We start from the raw sequence: 26822 nt of genomic DNA on the forward strand, positions 1-26822 counted from the left end.
TGTGTCCTTGTTGGAATAGGTGTGGCCTTGTTGGAGGAAGTGTGTCATTGTGAGGGTAGGCTTTGAGCTCCTATGCTCAAGGTCCACCCAGTGTGGAAGAGACCCTCCTGTTGACTGCCATATATCAAGATGTAGACTCTCAGCTCCTTCTCCAGCAACAAGTCTGCCTGGATGCTGCCATGCTTCCCAACATGATGATGATAACAGACTGAACCTCTGAAACTGTAAGCCAGCCCCAATTAAATGTTTTCCTTTATAAGAGTTGCCTTGGTCATGGTGTCTCTTTAGAGCAATAAAACCCTAATAAGGTTTTATAAACAGACAGGCTGCATCTGCAACACCCCAAATCAGCTCAGTTATGAAGTACTAACCAATCACTAGGCCTTGGGCCTTGTAGACTCTTCAGCCAAGGGTCTAGCTCTTTTCCTGGGACCTTCAGTTTATAAGAACATAATTAAAAAGCACTATCAAAACCATGGTGAGCTGTGTTAACATGAATATATCTAGGGTACTTTCTCATAACTTCAAACTATATAAGTCACATCTTGTTCTAAACCACTGCAGTAGAGAATCAAGGAAAGGGTTAAGGAAGACCAACTGTCTACTCTCTGAGCGAGAGTAGTTGGCATGCATGTGTATAAACACATGGCACATGCATCTCCACAGGTTGCTCAGGTTTCTGCATGTCTTATGAACCAAGGCGCTGGGTCCACTCTCTGCTGTCTCTTCAACAATATCTGTACAGTGAACAGCGTCAATGTTAGAGAAAATGTCTGTCTTGAGCACAGGTCAAGCCTGCTTACTGTACAGTGACAAGGACACATGTGTCTCTATGAAGTGTAAAATGTTAAAAAGAAAGCCTCCAGTGTGGAAAGCTGAGAAGATGCTTGCATGAAATCTGTGGTCTGTCAGTGAACAACTCTACTCCACAGTGGGCTAGGAGAATACCGCAGAAATGCTCAGAAACCGCTCAGTACTACAGCTACGACTACTTCTGAACACTAAGGCTAGTCCTTGCTATGTTCACCAGAGTGAAGAATAAATCATTTTTATTCTTTTAAGCCTCTCAGGCAGAAATGTTTGGGCTGGTACAAGTTTATAGAATCGTAATCTTATTGGTCAAATGACATAACTTATAATGTAAATATCCATACACTCGTTTGACATTTTATAATACTTTAAATACTTAAGACACTGATTTGTAAATGTCTTGATAAACTGTTTTATGCTCATAGTTTTTCTTCCTTCATTTGTGTGTGTGTCCTATATGCACACATGTATGTTGGTCTGTGTATCCATGTGAACAAAGGACAGGGGAAGGAATCAGATGTTCTGCTCAATCACTCTCTGCCATAGTCCCTTGTTACACTTTTTACTGAACCTGGAGCCAGCAAACCCCTTAGATCCTCCTGTCTCTGTCCCATAACAATGGGGTTATAAGCGGATGTGGGATCACTCCTGGACACACACACACACAAATGTGGATACTGGATATTTGAACTCAGGTGTTCATGCCCCCAACTCCCTCCATCCTCTTTTATTTCCCATTTTGATCTGTGCTTAGCAAACCTTTTCTGTTAAGGATCACCCAGAAACTTCATGCTTTGGTGGATAAATGCCTTGTTCAAGTGCTCAGCTCTCCCCACCAGGTCCATCTTGAACTTGGCAAGACAACAGATAAACAGGTGGGGGCTGTGTACGATAATAATTTACTTCGGTTCTAAATACTTTTCCTATGCTATAAATTATTTAAGCCCTTTAGACAGGCTATATAAACACTGGTAGTAAGCCTGATGTGACCTGCCACCTCTAATCTGCCTATCTGTTCTGGATGGTTTTTCTGAATAAATATCGAAAAATGAATTGATTGGGTTAAGTTATACACTGCTGCAGAGTGATACTTATATCTAAATTATATTTTGAATAGAGAAAATAAATAATTTCTTTTTCTCTTCTCTTTTTTCCATCAATGTGAAATAAATCCTTTGGTCTGTCTCTTTCTACTGAAGTAACCCATACAGCAGGTCAGAGTCTTGAGTGGGAATTAGAACACACAGACCCACGTCTATCGGTGATGAGCAACTTGGCCCTAAGTAGTTACTTGTGATACCTCTGTTCACTTCTACAGAAGGAAATAACTGCCCAGCGGCTTCCCAGAGAAGAAGCTCTGAAATTCTGTCCTTCCAACAAACCCTGGGTTCCAGCGTCCTTCTGACGGCAGAAAAGCATGAGAAGGAGTGCTCTGGCAGAGACACTGTCTGTAAGGAAATCAGGAAGGCACAAGGAATACAAACAGGGAAATGAAAATGTATTCCGAAAAAGAAGCAGAAATGCACAGAGAACAATATATTAGGTGTTCATAAAAAAAAAAAACCATCTTTTAAAAAAGCATTTCAAATATTTTATTTGTAAAAAAAAGTTCAACAACAATAATGGAATAAAAAATGGTCTATATAAGATAGACTATTAGCCAAGCATGGTGGATATGCCTGTAATCACAGCACTTGAGGGCAGGGGGATTGTAGGTTTGAGATTAGCCTGTGCTATAGAGTGAATTTTAGGTTAGCTTGAGCTACACATGAGAACTGTCTCAAGAAAACCCCAGAAGTAAACTGAAGAAACAACACAAGTCTACATAGCAGCCACATGGAACTCCCCTTTTCTCTCCTTTTAAAAATGACATCTTTGTGTGTGTGCAGGGAGGGGGAGTAGGGGGGTAGCATACAAAGCCACAGTATACACATGAAGGTCACAGGACAACATCTGGGTATTGGTCCCAGCCTTCTGCAATGCTTGAGACAGGGCCTCTTATTCAGCCCTGGCCCATGAGCTTCCAGGGATTCTGTCTCACCGCACCCCTTCCTTGCACATGAGCACTAAGATTGCCCATACATACTGTTGCATGTGACAAGGACACATGTGTCTCTATGAAGTGTAAAATGTTAAAAAGAAAGCCTCCAGTGTGGAAAGCTGAGAAGATGCTTGCATGAAATCTGTGGTCTGTCAGTGAACAACTCTACTCCACAGTGGGCTAGGAGAATACCGCAGAAATGCTCAGAAACCGCTCAGTACTACAGCTACGACTACTTCTGAACACTAAGGCTAGTCCTTGCTATGTTCACCAGAGTGAGAACTGGGTTTACATGGGTGCTGGGGATCTGCACACAGGACCTCATGCAGCAGGAGCTTTAGTCACTAAGTCCCCTCCCTAGCCCAATAGGAATATTTCTCATAGACATAGTTTGAGTTGAAGAAAAGATTATATATATATATATGTATATATATATATATATATATATATATAGAGAGAGAGAGAGAGAGAGAGAGAGAGAGAGACAGAGAGAAAGAGGAGATTATACACATATGTACACACATACACACACTTACTCCCATTCACACAAAGGTGAATAATAAGCTAAAGCAATTCTGTTTGAAGAAGGCTCAAGGTTTCTTGCTGATTGATTGTGGATATGTAGCAGAGCCTTCTGGGTCCTGAAAATGTTGATTTTTGATCCAAGGAGGCTGTTAAACAGGACAACACACCCATAGAAATGATCAGTGTACACTTAAGAATGGATGTCATGCCTCAAAAAACATTTCTGAAAAGTGAGCACACATCTTCCAACATTTTAAAGGAAAATGTAAAAAAACACATTATGTAAAAAAATAAATCTATATTTGAGGATGTAAGAAACTATACAAAATAGCATGGAATGAAAATCTTCATTCTTTATCAGAAATAGTCTGCAGATGGGTAATCTGGAGAAATAACATACGAACTGGGCTTGATGGTGTATATAATCCCAACACTTGAAAGGCAGAGGCAAGAAAATCAAAAGCTTGAGATCAACCTGTAGACTATATAGTGAAATATTTTCTCAAAAAAAAAACCAAACAAACAAGCAATGAAAAGATGAACATTATTTATAGTTAGCTAGATAATGTATGATTTCCTTCTCCCTTCTTAATCTTAAAAAAATAAAAAACCAGTTATCTACCCTTGACCCAGCAGCCAGCAGGATGGCAGAAGTAGAACAGAGGAGAAAATGTCCTATGAGCAGCTGTTACGGTTGGACAGCACCCACCAGAGGCAGGACCTGAACCATACCTTGTACTGGAAGCAGCACTCACTACTCAAACACCTGAGAAAGGTCAAGAAGGAGGCACCACTGATGAAGGAGCCCCAAGAGGTGAAGACCCACTTGAAGGACTTGCTCATCCTGCTCAGGATGGTAGGCAGTATGATGTGGGTGTGTACAACAGCAAGACTTTCATCCAGGTGGAAATCAAGCTACACATGACTGACCACTACCTGGGTGAGTTCTCTAACACCTACATGTCCATGAGAACAGCATCAATGCTCCACACTCCTCCTGCTTCATCCCCTTCATATGAGCTGCTTTTTTTTTGAAACAAGCTAGAGACAGCAGAGAGGTAGGAGCCTCAGTTGAGGAAATGACCCTATATGATCCAGCTCAGTGATCAATTGGGAGAGGGCTGGCCATCAATGGTGGGTGGTGCCATTCCTGGGCTGCTGGTCCTGGGTTCTATAAGAGAGAGCAGGTGAACAAACTATGGTGACGCACCACAGTAAACAGCATCCCTCCATGGTTTCTGTATCACCTCCTGCTTCCAGGTCACAGCCCTGTTTGACTTCCTTCAAAGATGGGTGACAATGTGGAAATGTAAGCTGAGTAAACTGTGAGAAGCCACATGTGCCGTTGCAGAGTGGCACAGGCTTCTGCTGGCCACCACACATACATAGGCAGGAAAGTTTTTTTTGCCAAGATAAGGTTTTGAGAATTAACCAAAATTGACCAATCAGATGAGAGAGAAGTTGACCAATCAGATGAGAGAAAAGTTGACCAATCAGATGAGAGAGAAGTTAACCAATCAGATAAGAGAGAAATTAACCAATCAGATGTAGGCATGCAAATGAGGTGGTAAGCATCAACCAAGCACAACCAATCCGGGTGTGAGACACGCCTCTCCTAGGCCTATATAAAGCAGCACCAGTGCTGGGCTCGGGGTCTATTCGCCTCTACAATCAAGCTCTCCTAATAAACGTGTGCAGAAGGATCCTGTTGCAGCGTCGTTCTTGCTGCACACAAGAGTAAACCTTTTCTTCCCCAATTTGCTTTTGGTCATGGTGTTTCATCAAAGCAAATAGAAACCCCAACTAAAACAAGTTGGTACTAGTATCATGGGGTATTGCTGTGACAGACCTGACGATGTTTTTAGAAGCATCAAGGAAGAACTTTGGAACTATGGCCTAGAAGAACCATTGAGTGTTGTGATCTCAGTGGGATGCCCTCGAGGAACTTGGGAGGTATGAATGTTGAGAGCAATGCAGAAGATGGAGGCCTGGTTTATGAAGTTTCACAAAGAAGTGGTGTATACTTTATCAGGAGCAGGTCCTGAAGGCACAGGCAAGATACATGAAGTTCCCCAAATGCCTATGGTTTCCACGTCTGCTACAATTACAGTGCCATCTTCTGCCAAGTGTGTACCTATAGCCCCATGGGGTGTTCCTTATGATCCGTTGACTGAGGGAGAGAAGACTAGGGGCCTGGTTTATTGATATTTCTATATGTTATGCAGGCAGAAGTGGACAGCTGCAGCATTAAAACCCCTTCCTGTCACAACCCTGAAACACAATGGCAAAGGGAAATGTTCATAGTGGGAAGAGCTTCAGGCAGTACACACAGCATTGCAGTTTGCTTGGCAGGAGAAATGGCCAGATATGCAGCTTCTCATTAATTCCTCAGCTGTAGCCAATTGATTGGCTGAATGGTCAGGGGCTTGGAAAGATAATAATAGGAATATTGGTGAGAAAGACATCTGGGGAGGGGGGAGCTCTCCAAACGGATGAAGATACTTGTGTCCCGTGCAAATGCTCATCAAAAACGTGACATCAATAATCAAGTGGATAAGATGAACCGTTCTGTGGACAGTAAGCTTCTTTCCCCAGCCACCGCTGTCATTGCTCAAAGGCCATATGAACAAAGTGGCCATGATGATAGAGATGGGGGTTAAGAATGGGTTCAATAGCATGGCCAACAGCAGAGACCAACACTGAGACCCAGATATGGTACCATTCCCTGGGGTGATCAGCCAGTGACCTGGTAGCCGGTTGAATACATTGGATCACTTCCTCCATGGAAAGAACAACTTTTCGTCCTTACTGGAAAAGATACTTATGCTGGTTATGGATTTGCCTTTCCTGCTTCAGATAAAGCCACCATCTATGGATATAGCACACCTTTGCTCTGGTCATGATATTCCATGCAGAATTGCTTCTGACCGGGAACTCATTTCATAAACAAAGAAGTGCGACAGTGGGCCCATGATCATAGAATCCACTGGTGTTACCATGTTCCATACTATCCTGAAGCAGTTAACCCGACAGAAAGATGGAATGGCCTTTTGAAGATACATAACTTTATCCAGATCTTCAGGTGAAGGCACACCTTCAATCTGGGCCATACCTTCTTCTGGAAGTCTGAATAAGGACATGGAGGAGAAAAGCTTTTGTCTCTGCCTGCCTGCCCTTGCCTTGCTAACACTGGCATTGGAGCCTACTCTGTAGGATTCCAGCATGAGATACCCAGCCTGTGGGACTGAGCAACTACTAGATTCTTGCACTTTTCATTTACAGCCCTTGTTGGATTAGCTGGACTGCAGCCTGTAAGTCATTCCAATAAATGCCCTTTTTACGTACTATATACATACAGAGACTCATTTCTTAAGTTCTGTGACTCTAGAGAACCCTAACTAATACATCCTTCAAGTAGCTATGGCCCAATAGACTCATGTTTAGTCTCCGGAAAAAATATCCAATTATGATGACCAAAAATGAAAAATAAGGAAGGAAAAAAAGCCCCACCAAGGCACTAGGCACCTTCTACTATGTATGGAAGAGAGTAAACTATTTGCTCTGGGAAGAAGATGCCAGCTGGGTACTGCTTTCAGCTCACTGTCAATCTTTAAGGAAATACTCAGAAACCGAAATGTATGGGAGCAGCCAAAACTGGCACCACCCCCAAGAGCTGCAAGTCTCCAAGATATGAGCAAGAAAACGTAGGATGGGCTCTGTTGTTATAAAAGGATGTACATCACTGGCCTGACTGTCCTGTTAACAGCAGGCACAGTTCTAACAGCTGTGAGCAGACAAGTCACACTCATAAAAATGATCCTATGTTCACAGGCATATTGCTATAGTCGGTAGCTGTGCAGTGTCCTAACTGTGGTCATACTGAAATACTGAGACCAACAACCTGTTACTGATGGAGCTGAGATCTTGAGAAATCTCAAGTCATCAAATGCAGGCATTGGAAAAAGATAGCTGTTTATTTGTACAGGAAAAATTGAGCCAGGTTTTATGGCACATGCCTGTAATCCTAACTTTCGGGATGCAGAGGCAGGAGAGTCAGGAGATCAAGGCCAGCACTTGGGTACATATGTAGCGAACCCCATAGTTTGAGTGCCAAGCTAACTTAGTAACAGTTCATTGTCTTGGAGTCTAATCTGAAAATTATTAAAAAAAAATAAAATGAATTGAAACTTTGTAAGAGGTTTTAAATAATTTATACACCCAGTATTAGAGATGATAGATAAGTGTATATAGGGGGAACACACACATACACACACACACACACTACACACACAAAACCCAACCCAAAAAATCATGCAAAACACTATTGATACTTTAAAACAGTAGAGGAAAAAATATCTAAAGATTGAAAAACAAAACACCCCCAAAGCTAAAAAGAATGTCTGGTACGTAAGGAAGTGTACTTACGACATGGACCGATCACGCACCACAGCTTGGCAGCTGGCCCTCTCTTGTGATCACAAGCTATCTGAAGGTTTCGAGTCATGATGAATAGCGGCTTATTTTAGGGCACAACCCTTGGAGCTCACATACTGTCTCTGCATGGGGCTGCCTTTCTGACGCTCCTCTATTCTGTATATACCAACACGAACATTCCGCATTAACCGTTCCCATCCGCAGCTCTCCCTTGAGTACGTGGAAAGCCATTCCACATGCACTTGCATCCAGACCACACGTCTGGCAGAAACAGCAATGATGATGGGATGGCACTATTGTTTCTTTATAGACTATTGTATCTTTATATACTGCTATGCACTTCACAAGCAGTCAGTAACTTTGCTGGCTTCCTTAAGCAAGGAGGCTTTCATACGACAAAAGCTCCTGGAGCTGCATCAGCTAGATGAGCCAAGCCAGGGCAAAGGAAGCACACTGGAAGTTAAATCCTTTCCCCAGAATTCAGCGTTCTGCCGTTCTTATGTGGCCTTTTTTCCCATGAAAAGTGTGAGTACAAGCATGTGTGTGTGACATGCATAAATGTGTGGGTGTGATTTCTATGTATACTCAGAGACCTGAACAAGGAGTTGGCTGTCTTCCTCCATCACCCTCTGCCTTCCTGCCCTGAGACAGGGTCTCCCACTGGATTGGACACCTGCTGCTTTGGCTAGACCACATCTCACTGCACGCCAATATGGAGATGCATTTTGGAGCCCATGCTCTGACAGATACCCTTCAGACTGTCTCCTGAGAGTGGCCTGTGTGATGCTCTGTCATGAGCCCGTCACTCTGTGGAACTGCCTGTTTCTGATGTGCCTCCTCCACTCTTACATAAGCTCCTTTACAGAAACTGCTGTGTCGTCATTTGCCTGCCTGGCACTTAGCATGTGCTCAGACACAAATGAATAAATCACTACAAGAAAGAATATATTTTCACATTTGACTCTTACCTTTATAAAGTAGAATAAAGTCGCTAACGAGCTCATATATTGTGTCACATAGCTTAAAATCGCAATGCAAAAATACTCAAAATGTTCAAAATAATTTGTATTTTTCTGCTCAAAACTGGTGGGATAGTTTAGACAAGTGCCTTTACAAAGGGACTTCTATAAAAGCACTGTCCTTGAGAGGGTCAACTGGAACAGTCTACAGCCACTCCAAGAACTTGGTGTTCTCAAGTGCAAACATGCAATTTAAAAGTATTTTTATTCATAAATTACATATTTTGTATCGTGTTATTGGATACAGCTGTTACAGCCTCAATGATCACTGTATAATCAACTTACTTTCTTCTTGTAGCAAACAAGCAAGATGAAATAAAATTATATTATTCGAAACTTGAAGATTAACTGGATTGCTTGCCAGTCTGAGCTAGTGGCATGTGCCCTTGGTGCCTGCAAGGCTCTTCTTCTAAGACCAGAGCATGTGGGACACCATAGTACCAACTTTACTTGGAGCCTGAAACTTCTGTCTTCTACCCCCTGGCTCACAGGCTCTGCCCTTAACCATGTACCTCAGCAAACAAGGACAGGAGCTGGCTGCAGCACTTACCAACCAGGACCTGACCGCTCTTCATAGCTGAGCCTCCTGGCAACAGGCCGTGCACCACGAGCCTCTCTCCGTCTGCTTGCTTTGCGCTCCTTTTCCAGCTCCTCTTGGTCTGATGGATGATCCCCACCAGTACTTCCAGGAGTTTGACCTGCTCCCTGGCCTTGATGGCCGTTAGCTTTTTGGGGTTGATATAGACAGTCACATCCTTGTACCGCTGCTGCACGGTGACTCCGGTCTTCTGGGTGGACTGATGCTTCAGAATGGACACAGGCCCATTGTTACTGCTGTTCTTTTTGTGGTGACGCCTGGGTAGAAGGCTTTTGCTTTTCAAGATCTTGGTGAAGCGCCTGAGCTTGGGCTCAGACTTCTTCCTCTCTCTGGAATCGTCCTCTTCGATGATGACCTCCTTGTCGCTGAACCTCACGTGGTTCACGTGGTTTGCTGTCTGGGTCTCCGGAAGGAGGCTCTCCTCCTCGTCCTCACTCAGCTCCAGGTAGAACAGTTCTCCATTCTTCTGCACACTGTCCAGCCACTCAGGCTCCACATCACTGTGGGAGAGAGAAAAGGCCACCTGAACGGTCATCCAGTGTGAGAAAGACAGCATTACCTTCCTGTGTAGGAGGGGCAGCACCCTTGACAGCAGAAATGGAGGCGGGATGTAGAATTTTAAAGAATGGGGAGGGAAGCAAACAGGCAGAGTAATATACCAAAGAAACCAATAAAGGGGTTGGGGAGGGAGAAACTTTTTTATAATATATTGGGCTGTATTTTTTTTTTTTTAAAAGAAACCAATTCAGGCTCATACCTGCAATTCTAGCACTTGGGAAACTAAGGCAGGAGGACTGTCATCAATTCAAGGCCAGCCTGGGCTACACAGTGAGTTCCAGGGTACAGAGTGAGGCTGTCTCAAAAGACAAAGGTAAAGCAAAACCACACCCACAAAACTACGTCAGGGGCTGGGAAGATGCTTGCTGCATCCGGAGGTGGGAGCCTGCTTGCTACACCAGGCGGACTTGGGTTCAGATCTGCAGCACACCAGGAAAGCCAGGCTGAGTGAGGATGCTGGCTAGCCACGCCCCCAGAATTGGAATGTTCCCTCTAATCTCTCTCTCACCAGAGATAAAGGAAATGTCACATGTCTGGGGAAGTAAAAACCTGAAAGTTCTAGTAGGGCCAGCTTTACAGAAAAGGTATGAGCTGCTAGGGCGAGACCCTAATCAGCAGCTGCAGAGAGCAGACACGTGGGCATGTGGAAATGCCCACAAGCTGTCCAGAGGGCTCTAAGGCTTCCAAGCTTCACCAGTGCTGGGGCGACACTTTTGAGTTGTCCCTGCCCCTTGTAGTTAACCCCTTCCTAACTCCCGTTAGTGACCCCAACAAAGCCTCACTGATTCACCAAGTCACATGCTGCTGTCCAGTCTACCATGGGTTCCCCCTCTAGGGTGAGTAGAGATGTAAGTGCCTCACACGACAACATGGTAGCACAGGTCTAGTTCAAAGGGTGGGCTCCAGGCTCAGTGAAAGATGCTGACTCACAAAATAACGTAGAGCACAATTAAGGCCAATCCCTTTACTAACCGCTAGCCTCCCCTGTGCACACCTGTGCATACCTACATTCACAAGCATGCACATTGCCCCCACTCCCTGCTCTCACACCATAAATCCATCCCGTGTGTAGTTATAGCTCACTTTGGATATCTCAGAACTCACGTTAGCCATTCAAAGTGTGATCGCATGTGTAGTAGTCAGCTGTGTGGAAAACGTCCTATTGCACGGTGGGTACTTAGGGCGGCTTCAGGCTACAACGAACCTACGCATCACATGCTTTGTCCAGATAACAATTTTCAGAAAAGCAGCCGTCATCTTTCCATAAACTGCAACCATGGCTGAACCAAACCAGCTATAATCATAGCTCATAATGAGCCTGGCTGTAACCTATCATTTCTGTACAACTCCTCATTAGCAGTAATAGTAAGAAAAGTAAAGCCAACACTTTACATCACTCATCCTGTGGCCGTAGAAGAGGGCAGATGGGAAGCTGGCTATTAAAAACCCCAAATTATTGCCATTAGAACTACTGAAACAGCACTGAAGAGCAGCAGCATCCATCCTGGACAGTAAGTGATCACACCCTGTCCTATGTGGAGTTACAGTCTGCCTCCTGTAAAGTGACACTTGTCTCCTCGTGAAGCCCCCAAGTGGGGAGAGCCTTCAGATGACCACTCCAGTGGGACAGGGTGTACTCCAGCGGTTCTCAATCTTCCTAATACCTGGGTCTTTTAATGCAGTTCCTCATGTGGTGAATCCCCACCTCAACCATAAAATTACTTTCATTGTTACTTCATGACTGTAATTTTGCTACTGTTCTGAATTATAATGCAAATATCTGTAGGTTTCAATGTTTTGAAACCCCCTGTGAAAGGATCATGAGCCACAGGTTGAAAACGGCTATGAATCCGTGTTCTAATCGTTCAACCAAACAGAAAAGTTTTCTCTGCTTTCTTAAGTGTTTATTACCAACTCTGCTTCCTTAACTCCAATTTTTGTCAAATACTGATTTCTGAATTCCATAAAAATGATCCTATTACTGCCCTGGTCTACACAGCTGGTTACTAACACAAAATTTTCATGTGTATGAGTCTTAAAAAAAAAAAAGGGACAAGTGTCTTAGAACAACACAACTAACACTTCACTGGTCTAGCTGCTTCCCCAAATGTGGCATCCTTTAAGATGCCCAGCATCACCGACCACAGGTCACCAACCCACATACACTGGCCACTTCAGTCTCACCTTCTATCCTCACACATGTCAGTGTTCAACCACTCTGAAGCTCTGTTCTCCAGATTCCAAATAACTGCGTGCCTACTGTAAGCCTTTAGGTGACAAGTGATCAATAGTCCTCACTGGTACTCTGTGGACAGTAGATCCTCACTGGCACCCTGTGGACAGTAGATCCTCACTGGCACCCTGTGGACAGTAGATCCTCACTGGCACCCTGTGGACAGTAGGATCCTCACTGGCACCCTGTGGACAGTAGATCCTCACTGGCACCCTGTGGACAGTAGGATCCTCACTGGCACCCTGTGGACAGTAGATCCTCACTGGCACACTGTGGACAGTAGATCCTCACTGGCACACTGTGGACAGTAGATCCTCACTGGCACACTGTGGACAGTAGATCCTCACTGGCACACTATGGACAGTAGGATCCTCACTGGCACACTGTGGACAGTAGATCCTCACTGGCACCCTGTGGACAGTAGATCCTCACTGGCACACTGTGGACAGTAGGATCCTCACTGGCACCCTGTGGACAGTAGATCCTCACTGGCACCCTGTGGACAGTAGATCCTCACTGGCACCCTGTGGACAGTAGGATCCTCACTGGCACCCTGTGGACAGTAGATTATCACTGACACACTGTGGACAGTAGGATCCTCACTGGCACACTGTGGACAGTAGGATCCTCACTGGCACCCTGTGGACAGTAGATCCTCACTGGCACACTGTGGACAGTAGGATCCTCACTGGCACCCTGTGGACAGTAGGATCCTCACTGGCACACTATGGACAGTAGGATCCTCACTGGCACACTGTGGACAGTAGGATCCTCACTGGCACACTGTGGACAGTAGATCCTCACTGGCACCCTGTGGACAGTAGATCCTCACTGGCACCCTGTGGACAGTAGATCCTCACTGGCACCCTGTGGACAGTAGGATCCTCACTGGCACACTGTGGACAGTAGATCCTCACTGGCACACTGTGGACAGTAGATCCTCACTGGCACCCTGTGGACAGTAGATCCTCACTGGCACACTGTGGACAGTAGGATCCTCACTGGCACCCTGTGGACAGTAGGATCCTCACTGGCACACTGTGGACAGTAGGATCCTCACTGGCACCCCGTGGACAGTAGGATCCTCACTGGCACACTGTGGACAGTAGATCCTCACTGGCACCCTGTGGACAGTAGGATCCTCACTGGCACACTGTGGACAGTAGGATCCTCACTGGCACCCCGTGGACAGTAGGATCCTCACTGGCACACTGTGGACAGTAGATCCTCACTGGCACACTACGGACAGTAGATCCTCACTGGCACACTGTGGACAGTAGGATCCTCACTGGCACCCTGTGGACAGTAGATCCTCACTGGCACACTGTGGACAGTAGGATCAGGTTTCACTGTGATTTGCCTATGAAGTGTTCCCAAAACACTGATGTGCTAATGTTTGTTGCCAGGCAGTGAGCTAGAGAGAGGAAAGAATGCGTGAGGGTACCATCCGCTGATGGACTCAGATGGCGGGCTTTGAGGAGCAAGGGGTCGCTAGGAGCATGCTTTCTACTATGTTCAGTCCCTTCCTGTTCCAGCTGCCACAAGGTGAGCAGCCTCCTCTGCCATCTGCACTGTTTCCCCCACAGCCCAGGCACAGGGCCAAGAAACAATGTCTTTGAAATCGGGAGCGGAAATAAACCCTTTCTCACTTAACTAACCTGTCACAGTGCTGAAAAGCGACTGGTTCCTAATAACAGAGATTCAAATCAACTTCAACAATCGTGGCTTGTCTGTGTTAACATCTTATCCTTGCAGTTTGCCATGCTCTCAATATTAGTTTCAAGAACACTTTTTCATTTGCTAAATATATGGCTGGTTCATCTGAATTGTTAATATTTGAGTATGAATTCACCTTTTGGTTATGCTTTAAAGATCCACGTGGCAAATACACAAGACCAGACACTGTGGTAAATGAAAGCACAGCTCTGTGACATCAAGATGGCCCAGCAGATTAAAGTGCTTGCTGCCAAGCCAGACAATTTGAGTTCAATTCCTGGCACCCACAATGTGGAAGGAAAGAACAGACTCTACAAAGTTGTTCTTCGTTCTCCATGTATGCTACATGGCACATATGCAGTTGTATACACACACTTGCAAATACACACAGTACTGATAAGCAAAACAAAATCAAAGTTAAAAAAATACCTTTGCTTTGTGAGGAGGAGAAGCTGAGAAAGAACCCAGGATGATGCGCATGGTAAGTAAAAGACAGAGGCATAAAGGATAAATGGCAGGAGAGTGTTAGGGAGCAAAAGAAAAGCAGGACCTCATAATTGGCCTTCACAGAACAGGGTACAGGGCAGACATCGCCTTAACCCAGAGATGGATGCTAGGAGAGCAGGCATGGCTGAGAAAATGTCGAGAACCACAGGAGATTAAGACAAACTGATGACGGGTGGCAACATGATACGCTGGGTGGAATCCTGGAACCAAAACACAACAGTAATAGAGGAGCGGTAACATCCAAACCAAGTCTGGAGTCAGCTCAGACTAACCTTAACTTCTTCCTAGCGAGAGAGCAAGTAACAGCTGTGTAGGATGTTAACGTCAGAGAGAGCAGGTTTTACGGGAGTACAAGGGAAACCTTTGCAACTTTCTGCAAGTCAAAACTTAACTCAAATTAAAAACAAAATCTTTTAGAAAAGGAATGAGGTCTAGCTGTTTCAATTCACATTTTTGTAGCACGTGGATCTCAAGAGTCAGCAGTTGTGTACTTTTAACACCTCTGGGACTTCCGTGGTACAAGCCAGGAAGTTCTCACTGTGTAATGTTTTCCGTGAAAGTCACCGTTGTTTATTTTACTTTTTTTCTAATCAGAAACAACCTTAGGTTTAGAAGCTGCTTGCTGAAGGTGCTTTGGTTGCTTTCCGAGACCCTCAGTGATAATGTATACAGGAGCAGCATCCTGCCCAGAGGAAGATTTGCCGATGTGAAAATCAGCACACTTACTTACAGTTGCACCATAACATGTCAAAGGAAAAGGACTTAAGATAATGTTAGTGGCTCAAAACTCCTAATGTATTCCAAAATCCTTAGGTTTATACAGAACCTTTTATTTCCCCTTTCTGAAAGTTATATGACTCTCTTAGGTCTTCATTGGCATTAATGCCAGAATTTTTTTTTTTTTTGTATCATTTGAAACAGCACAGCAATTTTCTTAACCACTGCAAGAAGAGCCATGCAGTAACCTGACCATCACATTTCCTCATTTAAGGAAAACAGACATTTGCACTACCCAAATAATTAAATTCTCCTTCTCTTGAAAAAAGTACCATGCATTTTACCAAAGTGGTCACCATGTAGTTATGTGACACTAACAGGTATAACAGCAGGACGATTTTAGGCACAAAAAAACTCCTACACACAGTAGAAAACAAAAAGTGACAGGGTGGTATGGGGTGATGGCTAGTGGGTGATGGATGGCTAGTGGGTGATGGATGGCTAATGAGCGATGGCTAATCTCAGCTGTCAGTTAGTCCTAGATTCAGTCTGTTAAGGGAGAAAGGCCACAGTTCCAGAGGGACAGCATCCATCAGACTGGGATGACATGGCAACAGGAAAGAAGGCATGGAGGCAGGAGCAGGGAGCTGGTTGATCATACTTCATTTGCACACAGGAAGCAGATAGAGAGCAGCAAACAGGGTCATGCCATAAACTCTCAGGATCCCACCTACAATGAGGTACTTCCTCCAGCAAGGCTCCATCTCCTGAAGATTCTATAACCACCCCAGATAGCATCACCAGCGGGGGACCAAGTGTTTAAAGACATGAGCCTGTAGGGGACATTTCATATTCAAAACACAACAGGAGCTAGAGTCGCCTAGGGGACAAGTCTCTGTCATAACTGTGACTGGTTATCTATACTGGACTAGCCTGTGGGAATGCCTCTGATGGTTTATGTTAGATTAGTCTCTAGGCATGCTTATGAGTGATTGTCTGAATTAGGTTAATTGATGTAAAACGACTCATTATAAGTGTGGGTGGCACCATTCCATGAGCTGGGGTCTTGGACTGCACAAAGAGGAAGAAGTTAGCTGAACATTCATTGGTCTCTGATCCTTAGCCCTGTGTGCAATGAGACCAGCTGCCCCAAGTGTATGCTACTGTGTTCATGACAGACTGCACCCTCAAACTATAAACCAAACACACCCTTCCTTCTTTAAGTATTCAGGTATTCTGTTGCAGTAGTGGGACAAGTAACTACTGCATCATGGAGTTAGTGTGAAGACCGTCTGGGATCTAGGAAAGCAGAGCATTTGAGTGAGACTCTTGAGTGATTTTGACAAGTAGAGAAAGAAAAGAGGTTTCAAACCCAAGGAACAAAATGTAAAGCTGCAGGTATGAAAGAACGTGTAGACATTTCAGTGCAGTAGGAACACAAGTAGCTTAGAAAATGAAGCTGGTACTGGGGGCAAAGATGGTTCAATGAGGCCCTGAATTGAATCCCCAGGGTTGTGGGGAGATGGTATGGCCACTCAGGCTTCCAACCTGCCTTAGTTAGGGTTTTATTGCTGAGAAGAGACACCATGGCCATGGCAACTCTTATGAAGGAGAACATTTAGTTGGGGTTGGCTTTTAGTTGAAGCATGAGTGCTGGCAGACCTGGTGCTGGAGAAGGAACTGAGAGTTCTAGATCTGGATCTGTAGGCAGCAGAAAGGGACCGTACCACACTGTAGCAGGAACCATGGGGCCACCTCCAGGTAAACATGCTGGGGAAAAGGGGAGAAGCACAGCTGCAAAAGCAGCTCCTGTAGGAAGACCTAATTGAGGACTGCCTGAGAGACCAAGGATCTTTGAAGTAGACAATGCCAGCCAATCGGGAACTGCTGTTTAGAAGAGACACAGGTGGAGGGTATTAAAGGCGCTTACAGCAGTGCTCAGATGAGCTTGCTGTGGCATTTCTTACCTGCTCCTGCAGTGTGTGTTGTTGATTCCACGACACCTCACCTCCAACCCCCAAGAGTAGGTAGGGTCAGGCAGGGAGTAGTCTAGAGCACAGGCAGCATGCCACAATGGGCACAGCTTGGCCCACCCCACACTGACACACTTCCTCCAACAATGCCACATCTCCTAACAGTGCAGCTCCCTATAGGCAAAGCGTTCAAACACATGAGTCTATGGGACCATACCTATTCAAACCACCACGTTCCACTCCTTGGCCTCCATAGACTTGTAGTCATAACATAATGCAAAATGCATTTAGTCCAACTTAAAACTCCCCATAGTCTATCACAGTCTCAACAATGTTTAAAAGTCCAAAGTTCAAAGTCTCTTCTGAGATTCACATAATCTCTTAACTGTAAAATCAAAATAAAAAAGCAGATCACATACTTGCTATATACAGTGGCACAGAATATATATTACTGTTCTAAAAGAAAGCATAGTGAAGAAATAGTTGACCAAAGCAAGACCGAAAACCAGCTGGGCAAACTCCAAACTCTGCCTCTCTGTGTCTGATGTCTTCAGATCTCCAACTCTTTTAGCTTTGTTTCTTTCTCTTGGGCTGGTTCCACTCCCTGTTAGCAGCTTCTGTAGGTGGGAATCCCACAGCTCTTGCATCTCCAATCTCTTGGTGATCTTTAACCTCTTGATGTCTACAAAGGCAATCCAGGCTTCACCGTCAGAGCTTCACACCATGATCTCTCTGGGCCACACACCTGGCCTCAGCAACTTTCCTTAGTCATGGAGATTCCATAGACCTTTCTTCTATCCTTGACTCTAAAGCCAGAACTATGTGGCCGAAGCTGCCAGTTCTGCTGCTTGCTGGGATGGGAACATGACCTCCTTGTTCAATTACACTTTCTCCAGCTTTCTGGTTTTGGTGGTTTCCTGTACCACTTAAGCTTGGCTGTCCTGGAACTAGCCCTGTAACCAGGCTGGGCTTGAACTCAGAAATCTGCATGCCTGTCTTCTGAAGTGCTGAGATTAAAGGTGTGTTCTACCAACCCGAATCTAAGCTTTTCTTTAATTCCTTTTCACTAATTGGAAGCTTAGCTTGGTGGAGTCTGAGGTCACCAATCCATTTTTCCATTTAACGTTGGGCTTTTCTTTAATCTCTTTGTCTTCTTGAACACAGGATTTCGCTCCGTTCTTCTTGGTGCCCCTTTCTCCTTAAGTTGTACATTCTGTAGCTTTCCTTGCTTGACTTGTTCCTTTTTGTTGTAGATCTTTGTAAGCATGGCCACTAATAACCACAGGACACAGTCAATACTAGGCTGTTTTGGAATTTTCTCTGCAAATGCAATTAATCCAAAACTCTTCAACTTAGCCTCAGGTACGTTTTTGAACAAGGGCAAAATGCAGTTTACTCTTCATGAAAATATCACAAGAACAATCTCCAGGCAAAATACTAAATTTCTTCTCTCTTCTGAAACGTCTTGAGCCAGGGCCCCCACAATTCAAATCACCCTCAGCACCAGTCACTATCTTCCATGTTCCTACCAGGATGGCCCATTAAAGCCCACTTAAACAATTCCACTGGTTTCCTAATCCAAACCCACATTCCTCCAAACAAAAGCATAGTCTTTTGCAGCATGGCCTATCATAGCAATACCCCAGTCCCTGGTATCAACTTCTGTCTTAATTTAGATTTTATTACTGTGAAGAGACACCATGACAATGGCAATTCTTAGAAAGAAAAACATTTAATTGGGGGTGTCTTACAGTTTCAGAGGTTTGGTCCATTATCATCATGGTGTGAAGTACATCAGAGCGCAGGCAGACATGGTGCTGGAGAAGGAACTGAGAGTTCTAGATCTGGATCAGTAGGCAGCAGAAAGAAACTGTACCACACTGGGTATACCTTGACCACAGGAGAACTCAAAGCCTGACACACTTCCTCAAATAAGGCCACACCTCCTAATAGTGCGACTCTCTATGGGCCAAGCATTCAAACACAGTAGTCTATGTGGGCCATTTCTATTCAAACCACCACAGAATCCCAGCACGGTAAGGAATGAATAGGAGAATTACTGGTGTTTATTGACTGTCAGCCTACCTCCAGGTTCAGTGAGAGACCCTTTCTGATAGGTGAGAACACCCAATGTCCACCACTGGTCTTGATGAGTACATGGGCACACACACCTATATACATCTACCACACACATAACAAAGATGAACTAAGCCAGGAACTTTTAAAGTTATTCTAGGGAATCTAAGGATGGGGAGCTACTGTGCTTTTGAGTAAAGCAGGAAACATGGTTTAGAACTGTGTTGTCTTTTTAAAGACTTATTTTAAATACTTTTATTAATTCTTTGATAATTTCACATAACTGAATTTTGATCATATTCACCCCAACTTCTCCCACTAACTACTCCCAGATCAATCCTCACCTGCATCCCCACAATTTTTTCTTCTTATAATTATTTAAAGAACTCATCAAGACCAGTAGTGCTGCTATGCATTCCTGGATAAGGGGCCATACAATGGAGCCCAGTACACTTGTTAGGGACCACACCCTTTCACAGAAACCATCAACCATCCATAGTACCTCAGTTAGGGGTGGGAATTCATGAACCTCTTTCCCTCCAGGCTGGAATGTTAACTGGCTTGATCTTATGGATCTTAGTGACAAATCTTAAATCTGTCTGCTTAATTTGGAGTGACCATAGAATCCAGAAACCCAGGAAGAGATCACTGATGGGGAGAAGTAAGTGTGTGTGTATGTATGTGTGTGTGTGTATGTATGTGTGTGTATTCTTGTGTACTAGAAATCAAACTCCAGTGTTCCTCTAGAATAGTACATGCCATGCTCTTAATTACTGAACCATTCCTTCAATCTTTTTTGTCATTGTTTTTGGTTTTTCAAGACAAGGTCTCCCTGTGTAGCATTGCTGTCCTGGAACTCACTTTGTAGACCAGGCTGGCCTCAAACTCACAGAGAGCCTATCTCTGACTTCTAAGTGCAGGGATCCAAGCCATGTGCCACCATAGCTGGCTCATCTCTCCAATCTTTAGAACTGTGTTTGAGAAAGTAAGTTCTTAGAGCCGGATGATGGGAAATAGTCAGGGCTTCAGAGCTATTAGAGGTGACACCTACAGAGTGTGTGAGAGAGGAGTGGCACGCCCTGGTAGTAAGGCAGTGTGGCGAGAGGAGACAAGTGAGGGCTGGGGTACACAGCCCAGGGTGTGCACACAGCAATCAAGTCTAAAGATGTAAACTGAGATGGTGGCGAGAAGATGGAGGAAAGGCAAGGGAGACAATTCCCTTTATAACCCACTGAACTGAGGCGTGAGGTGGCAGTTGGGAATTATCCAGCATTAACCCACTTTCATGTTCCTTATCTTATTAAACTTTATTAGTTTATAAAAGAACTAATTAAAAGAAAAGCCAGGGTTCAGAACAGGAGAAAAGAAGAGAACTTCAAACAGAAGTATATGGCATCCTATAAGTCATTCCTGTTCATGTCAAAACCCAAGACAAAGGTAAGTACTTACCTAGACGGGCAGCAGAATTGTACTCAGGAAAGAGAGAGGGAGAGGGGGAGGGGGAGGGGAGGGGGAGAGGGAGAGGGGGAGGGGGAGGGGGAGGGAGATCTACCATAGTAACAAAATTTTTAAAAAAAAGATAAAACAGAGACTAAACACTGCACTCTTTCAAAACTCTGGAAAATACAAAGCCACCTGCAGTGGCAGAAAGCGCATGGTCCCAGAGAGAGAGGGAACGCATGGTCTCAGACACGTGGAGAAACATCTGGGTGAGCCATAATGTGCCCTGCTGATGGATGGACGTGCAGGTTTGCACATATGCCTCAGTAAAGCGACTTGAAAATCTCAGGCATGCAAAGGAGGTATTTGCTTTCTTCTCTAGCCAATCTTATTTTAGGTAGAAGTTTCTCAGGCAGAATCTATTTCACGGTCACCCCTCTTCTTGCCCCTCAGCCCTAGTTATAAAACTAACAATGACAAACAAACAAAACAAACAACAACAACAACAAAAACCAAACCCAAAACACTTTTAAAAAATTAAAGATTGATGTCATAAAATTGTCAGCTCTGGCCATCATGAACTAATCACTGTTGCTTCAATGAACTGGGAACTGCACAGCAAAGCAGAGAAGCCTGGCTTCACTGCTAAGGAAAGGCCGTTTATTATCTTAGTCCTGAAGCCATCAATGGATCCCTTAGCCCTATCCTCTCCCCTGTTTGGTCTCTGAAGACCCCTGAGGTCATGCCCACGTGCCAGGTTTAGACACAATGGCATCTTCTATCTAAAACCTCCCTCAACCATAACAAGCCTAAAATAAATCTACTAAAAGAACAACTTGGGGCCAGAGGAATGCCTCGGCAAGTGAGGACACTTGCACTTGGATGACCTACGTGTGGTGCCCTGAATCCACATGGTAGGGGGAGAGAATCAACTCTTTCAAGTTGTCTTCTGACCTCCATACTTGCGTTATGGCAACTGTGAGCAAGCGCACACACATGTGCACACACACACGTAAACACACACAGGCTCACACAAATACAGGCACTTACACACACAGCCACACCTAGGCACACATTAAATATTTTTAAAACCCTACCAGAATATTATCCTAAGGCAGTTTCATCTCACAAATAATAAACTAACATGATCATATGTAGGTCAAACTGCATTTCGATTGCAAACATGCATGAAATAATAGCTTGCAAAAACAAGAGTCAGTCAGTAACGGGAATCTTAAAAGACTAGGATACGGAATATGCCTCTCTCTGTGTGCTTCATGGAGTCCACAGGGGTAACCGGCAAGTCTTATCTCTCTGACTTGAAAGGTTCAGATTCATGACCCTAATCCTTCCATCAGAGTGGTTCTTCCCAAAGCAGGGTGGCCCAGCTTGCACAATACTGTAGCTTATGGCAGTAAATACCTAATATAATAAAATATTTGAACAAAACCTTCCCAAGGCAGGTCAGCAATTTCCTCTTCATGTTACACATACCAACAAGGGACAGACCAAAAAAAAAAAAAAAAAATCTTAATTTTGGTAAGGAACAACCTGCCAAACACTTTGCAATAAGGACATTATTGCATTATTGTATTATCAGGACAAGGACACTGGAATATGTGGAGTGACTGGTAAATGACTGATAAAGACATCGACACACATATTGTAGGCCATAAAATACAGGTTTTCCTACAAGGTTCTCAAGAAAACCCCACTGTGTGCTGGATGCCCCTTCAGGAGTTAGGTCAATGTTTCTGTGTTCAGGGTAACAGTGCAAATATTTCTAGGATAAAAGTGTGTGACTAAGATGTGGAGAGATCACGTAAACTAGGTAAGAAAGCATGCTGGGCATAAGCTTGCCTGCCCGCCTGCCAGCCAGCAGTGCCCTCCATGCTTTCTGCCTTGCAGCTTTGGCCGTGAAGGAAGTTCTCAGATTGGAAGTACTGCTATGTAGAATGGCAACACAGGCTGCTTCAAGGTCCTGCCTTGAAGCCCTTCACTCATAACGAACCCTGACCTGGGGTCTAAGTTGCCTTTGGTCATAATTTCTTATCACAGCAACAAACCACAAAGTTTTAAATCATTTTTTCAGATGACAACAACAGCTTACAAAGACGATATTTTTACATCTGTTTGAAGTTTTAAGACTACAGTCTCTCTGTAGTAAGCTTCTAGAGTGGATTTGAGCAGGTTTTCCCCTTACTTTTAGTGACAAAAAGAATGTGTTACATACTGTTGATTGAAGATGATCAGTTATTCATAACTGCTAGTTCTAACTGCACATAAAATGCTCTCCTAAAACTATGGGCAGCCTTTGGGCACACAGTGGCCTGAACCTTTTCACTAATAATTATTCACTCTAAGTTATCAGTAGTTATTCCAACAAGTCCTTAATCCATAGCAACGGGGATAGATTCCTTAAGAATTGAAATACTGTGACTCAAAATAACTCACTTATGGTATTACCAAGAATTCTGACTTGAAATAAAAAAAACAAAAAACAAAAAAACAAACAAACAAAAAAAACACCTGGGGTTGAACAGAAAAATACAGCCTGACTATCCTGAAGCCAGAGAGAATGTCTTGGTAGTGAGGCTCCTCTTTATGCTATCATTTCCACAAGAGAAAAAAAAAACCACCTCCCCAATACTAAATAGTTGCCTCACAAAGTGTGTGTACGGTGTCTCTCCCCAGCAAATACTCAGGAGCCTGAGGGTGCAGAGGGACTTCATAGGTTAGGTGTGTTTGCTGCTCTTGGAGAAGACTGCAGTTCAGTTCCAAGCACAAACATGGTGGCTCACAACCCGGGAAAACACTAGTTCCAGGGATTCAATGCCCTCTGCTGGCCTCTGTGGGCACCTGCACTTATGTGCAGATACCCACACAAAGACACACAGGTACATGTAATAAAAAAATAATAAAAATAAATGTTAAGGAATGCTCTAAGACACGGTGAGATAAGAAGGCAGTGCTACAGAGCACAACAATGATCCTTCACAGGCACAGAACTCACCAGGAGGCATGGACCCCCCACCCCTTATCCGGAAACCGCAGCAGGCCGGCCAGCGTCCTGCTCCCCGCTCCCCGTGCGTGCCAGCAGGGACAGAGGACCCGCAGTCTCCCGGAGCCTTACGTGTCACTGCTGGCTGAGGAGTAGGAGCCCAAGCTATTGGCCCCGGCGTCGGAGTCGCCTTCCTCCTCTTCCTCTTCCTGTGAGGACAGGTCTCCAGGGAGCTCGGGCGGGCGCCCACGCGAGTCTCCCCTCGCAGGGCCCGCCATCCTCTGGGTCGCGAGAGCTCCGGGGCAGAAGCTCAGACGCTAGAGCCCGCCAGCCGCGCCTCCAGCAGCGCCGCCATTTTGCCAGGTCAGGCCACGTGACCCCGATACTCAGTTGCGATTGGCTGAGGTGCCGGTTGCCCGAGAGACGGGGAAGCTTCCCGGTACAGACGTGGAGCATGGGGGGGGGGGGGGGCTGTGCAAACTTCTTTGCTGTTTGGCATTTTCCCACGCTCTTCCACGCGACGAGCCAGGCTGAGACTCGTTTTTCCCTTTTCCTTTTTTCTTTTCATATTGACAGTTTGTACACTGTCTTGTTTTCTTTTTTCTATTATGTTTTAAAATTGTGATCCAAAAGATTCTGTTTGGCTAGTTTTGGGGCGGTTTTTGTTTGTCTTATTTTGATAAACAGTACCTTAGGGGTAAAGACCCTCTTCATTTATGCACCTCTAGGTGCTAATGCAAATCCCTCAATTCTTTTTTTAAAATTTATTTGTGATTTGTGAATAGTTACATCAAGTATGTATAGGTACATAATCGCTATCTTTGTGTCATCCATTGCTGACTCAATTACACTCTGTCTCTATTCATAGCCATTCTAAATATTTTCATAAAACGAAATAAATAGTTTTCTGTAATTAAATTTAAAAAACGGGGCTTAGTGAATTAAGAATGAGTATACAGCAGACAGGCAACAAAGCCAACCAAGAAATGAACTTTAAGCATTAATTACAACACGCTACATTTTCTCCTCAGGAGTCAATTCTCCAGGTCCCCTTTTCTGTGGTTTCATCTTCCAAGATCAGCTAAAGTGTGAAAGTATTAGGTGATAAGGTCCAGAATGGAACGAGTTCTAGATTGTGCATCACTCTGGGTTATGTGGGGAAATCTCACAGTCTTGCTCCATCCCACTTGGTAGTAAACTTCCTTTTGTTGGGTGTATGTACATTGTCTATGTAACGCACCTGTTAGTCACTGATAGTCGCTGACTGGTTAGAAGACAAGCCACCAAAGCATCAGCTCCACACTGACTGTATTTAAGTAGGATTATCAACAGTAGGTTACAGTGCCTAAATGATCCACATAATATCACTCTGTGTCTAGGGGGAAAAAATCACCAAAGAAATGCCTGTGACCTCAAAAGGTATGGAGACTTCTTCCCAGAAGCAAGCAAGCAGTGGACATCAACAGCATTAACCTAATCCAGTGAACATCAGCAGAGTCTATGAAAGCCAGTGAACTCTAATCCAGAAATTTGGAAGCTCAGACCCTACATGTTGAGGATCACTCCCCAAGACTGCTACCTCTTTACTGCCCTGCGCTTTAAGATGTCAGTCAGGAGACCCAGCTTGTTTTTACTTGTCCACTGCCTGCAAAATGAGGTTTCCATAGCTCTCTCCTTGCAATTGACTAATCTATTTGAACGGCTTACAGATTCAGGAAAATTCTTATAGTTACCCTTTTACTGTACGTCATTACAAAGAATATAGACCAAAAGATTCACAGGGGAGGTATTGGAGAAGGGATGGTGTCTCAGTGGCTTTCGTCAGTGTTCTCTCTCCAAGTCCCTCCATGTGCTCATAGATCTGAAGGCTCTCTGAACCTTTTAGAAAGGGAGTCACATAGGCCAGACTGCTAACAGGCTGAGTGGGAAGACTCAATGCCTGTGTGTATCTATTCTTTTGCATTTCTTTCTCTTGGGGATGAGGCACGACCCCTCTGAGATGACAAGTGCCTTATAGCCTACTGTCAGACAGGGGGAGGTCACTGTAATAAGGGGACTTTCCATAATAGTTATGTTAAATTTTGATAAAATGTGTATACCTTTTACCTCTGTGATCCCAAACAATAACAATTCAGCCAAGATTTTATTTCAAAATAAAAGGGGTTTAAGGCACCTTTTTGATAAGTTAGTCATTTGTTTGTTTGAACTCAATATGTAGACCAGGATAGCTGGGTAGCTCTCTCTCTCTCTCTCTCTCTCTCTTTCTCTCTCTCGATTCATTTATTTATTTATTTTATGTATAGAATTGCTCTGTTTTCATATACACTAGAAGAGGGAATCAGATTCCACTATAGATGGTTGTGAGCCACCATGTGAGAGCTGGGAATTGAACTCAGGACCTTTGGAAGAGTAGCTCTTATCTGCTGAGCCATCTCTCCGTCACCCACCCCTAGGCTGGCTTTATATTCACAGAGATTGTCCTGCCTCTGCTTCCTAAGTGCTTGGAAGTAAAGATGTGCACTGCTGCGCTTGGTTGCATTTCTTCACTTTTAAAGCAACCTATTAGATATTTAAAAAGTAAAAGATTTAAAAATATTTTATCTTATGTATATAAGTTTTTGCCTGCAGGTATATCTCTGTACTCTGTGCATGCCTGGTGTTCTTAGAGGCCAGAAGAGGACTGCAGACCCCCTAGAGTGAGGTCCAGACAGTTGTGAACTTCCATGTAGGTTCTGGGACGTGATCTAATCCAGGTCCTCTAGAAGAGCAGCAAACACGCTCTTAACTACCATCTCTCCAGCCCTGTAAAAGACATTTTCAATAGCAAAATGTCCAGTTTTCTTCCCACAAGCAATAGTCTATAATTTATTTCTATGCACATCTATTAACTTTACACTGTGCTCACCAACTAGCAGTGTTGCTTCACTGGAGAATAGAGTCCATGTTCGGTTTAGTCTTTACAATGTTTCTCCCAGTTCAGGAAGGGAATGCAGCTCACTTGGTAGAGTGCTTATGTGGCATACAGGCAGCCCTGAGTTCCTCCCCAGCATTCCATAAATCAGTTATGGTGGTGCATGTCTGCAACCCCAGCCCCAGGGAGACATGGGTAGGAGGAGCAGAAGTTCAGGGTCATCCTTAGCTATAGAGAGAGGTGGGGGCCAGCCTGGGATTTAT

General features: G+C 44.4%; 1 protein-coding gene across 2 annotated transcripts in view; it reads right to left on the reverse strand.

Moving 5' to 3' along the window:
- Positions 1-24003, reverse strand: part of Intu (inturned planar cell polarity protein) — a 70281-nt gene extending 46278 nt beyond the window's left edge. For both annotated transcript variants that reach the window (XM_021158513.3, XM_029474787.2), the window contains exons 1-2: positions 23781-24003; positions 9380-9927 (exon numbers count right to left, since the gene is read on the reverse strand). In XM_021158513.3, coding sequence (XP_021014172.1) covers positions 9380-9927; positions 23781-23926 — 694 coding nt within the window. In that variant the 5' untranslated portion in view covers positions 23927-24003. The remainder of the gene's footprint in view (positions 1-9379; positions 9928-23780) is intronic.
- Between the last annotated feature and the right edge of the window lie 2819 nt (positions 24004-26822).

This window comes from Mus caroli, unplaced genomic scaffold (genome assembly GCF_978045245.1).
Source record: "Mus caroli unplaced genomic scaffold, Mus_caroli_1 scaffold_3, whole genome shotgun sequence".
Taxonomy (NCBI): Eukaryota; Metazoa; Chordata; class Mammalia; order Rodentia; family Muridae; genus Mus; species Mus caroli.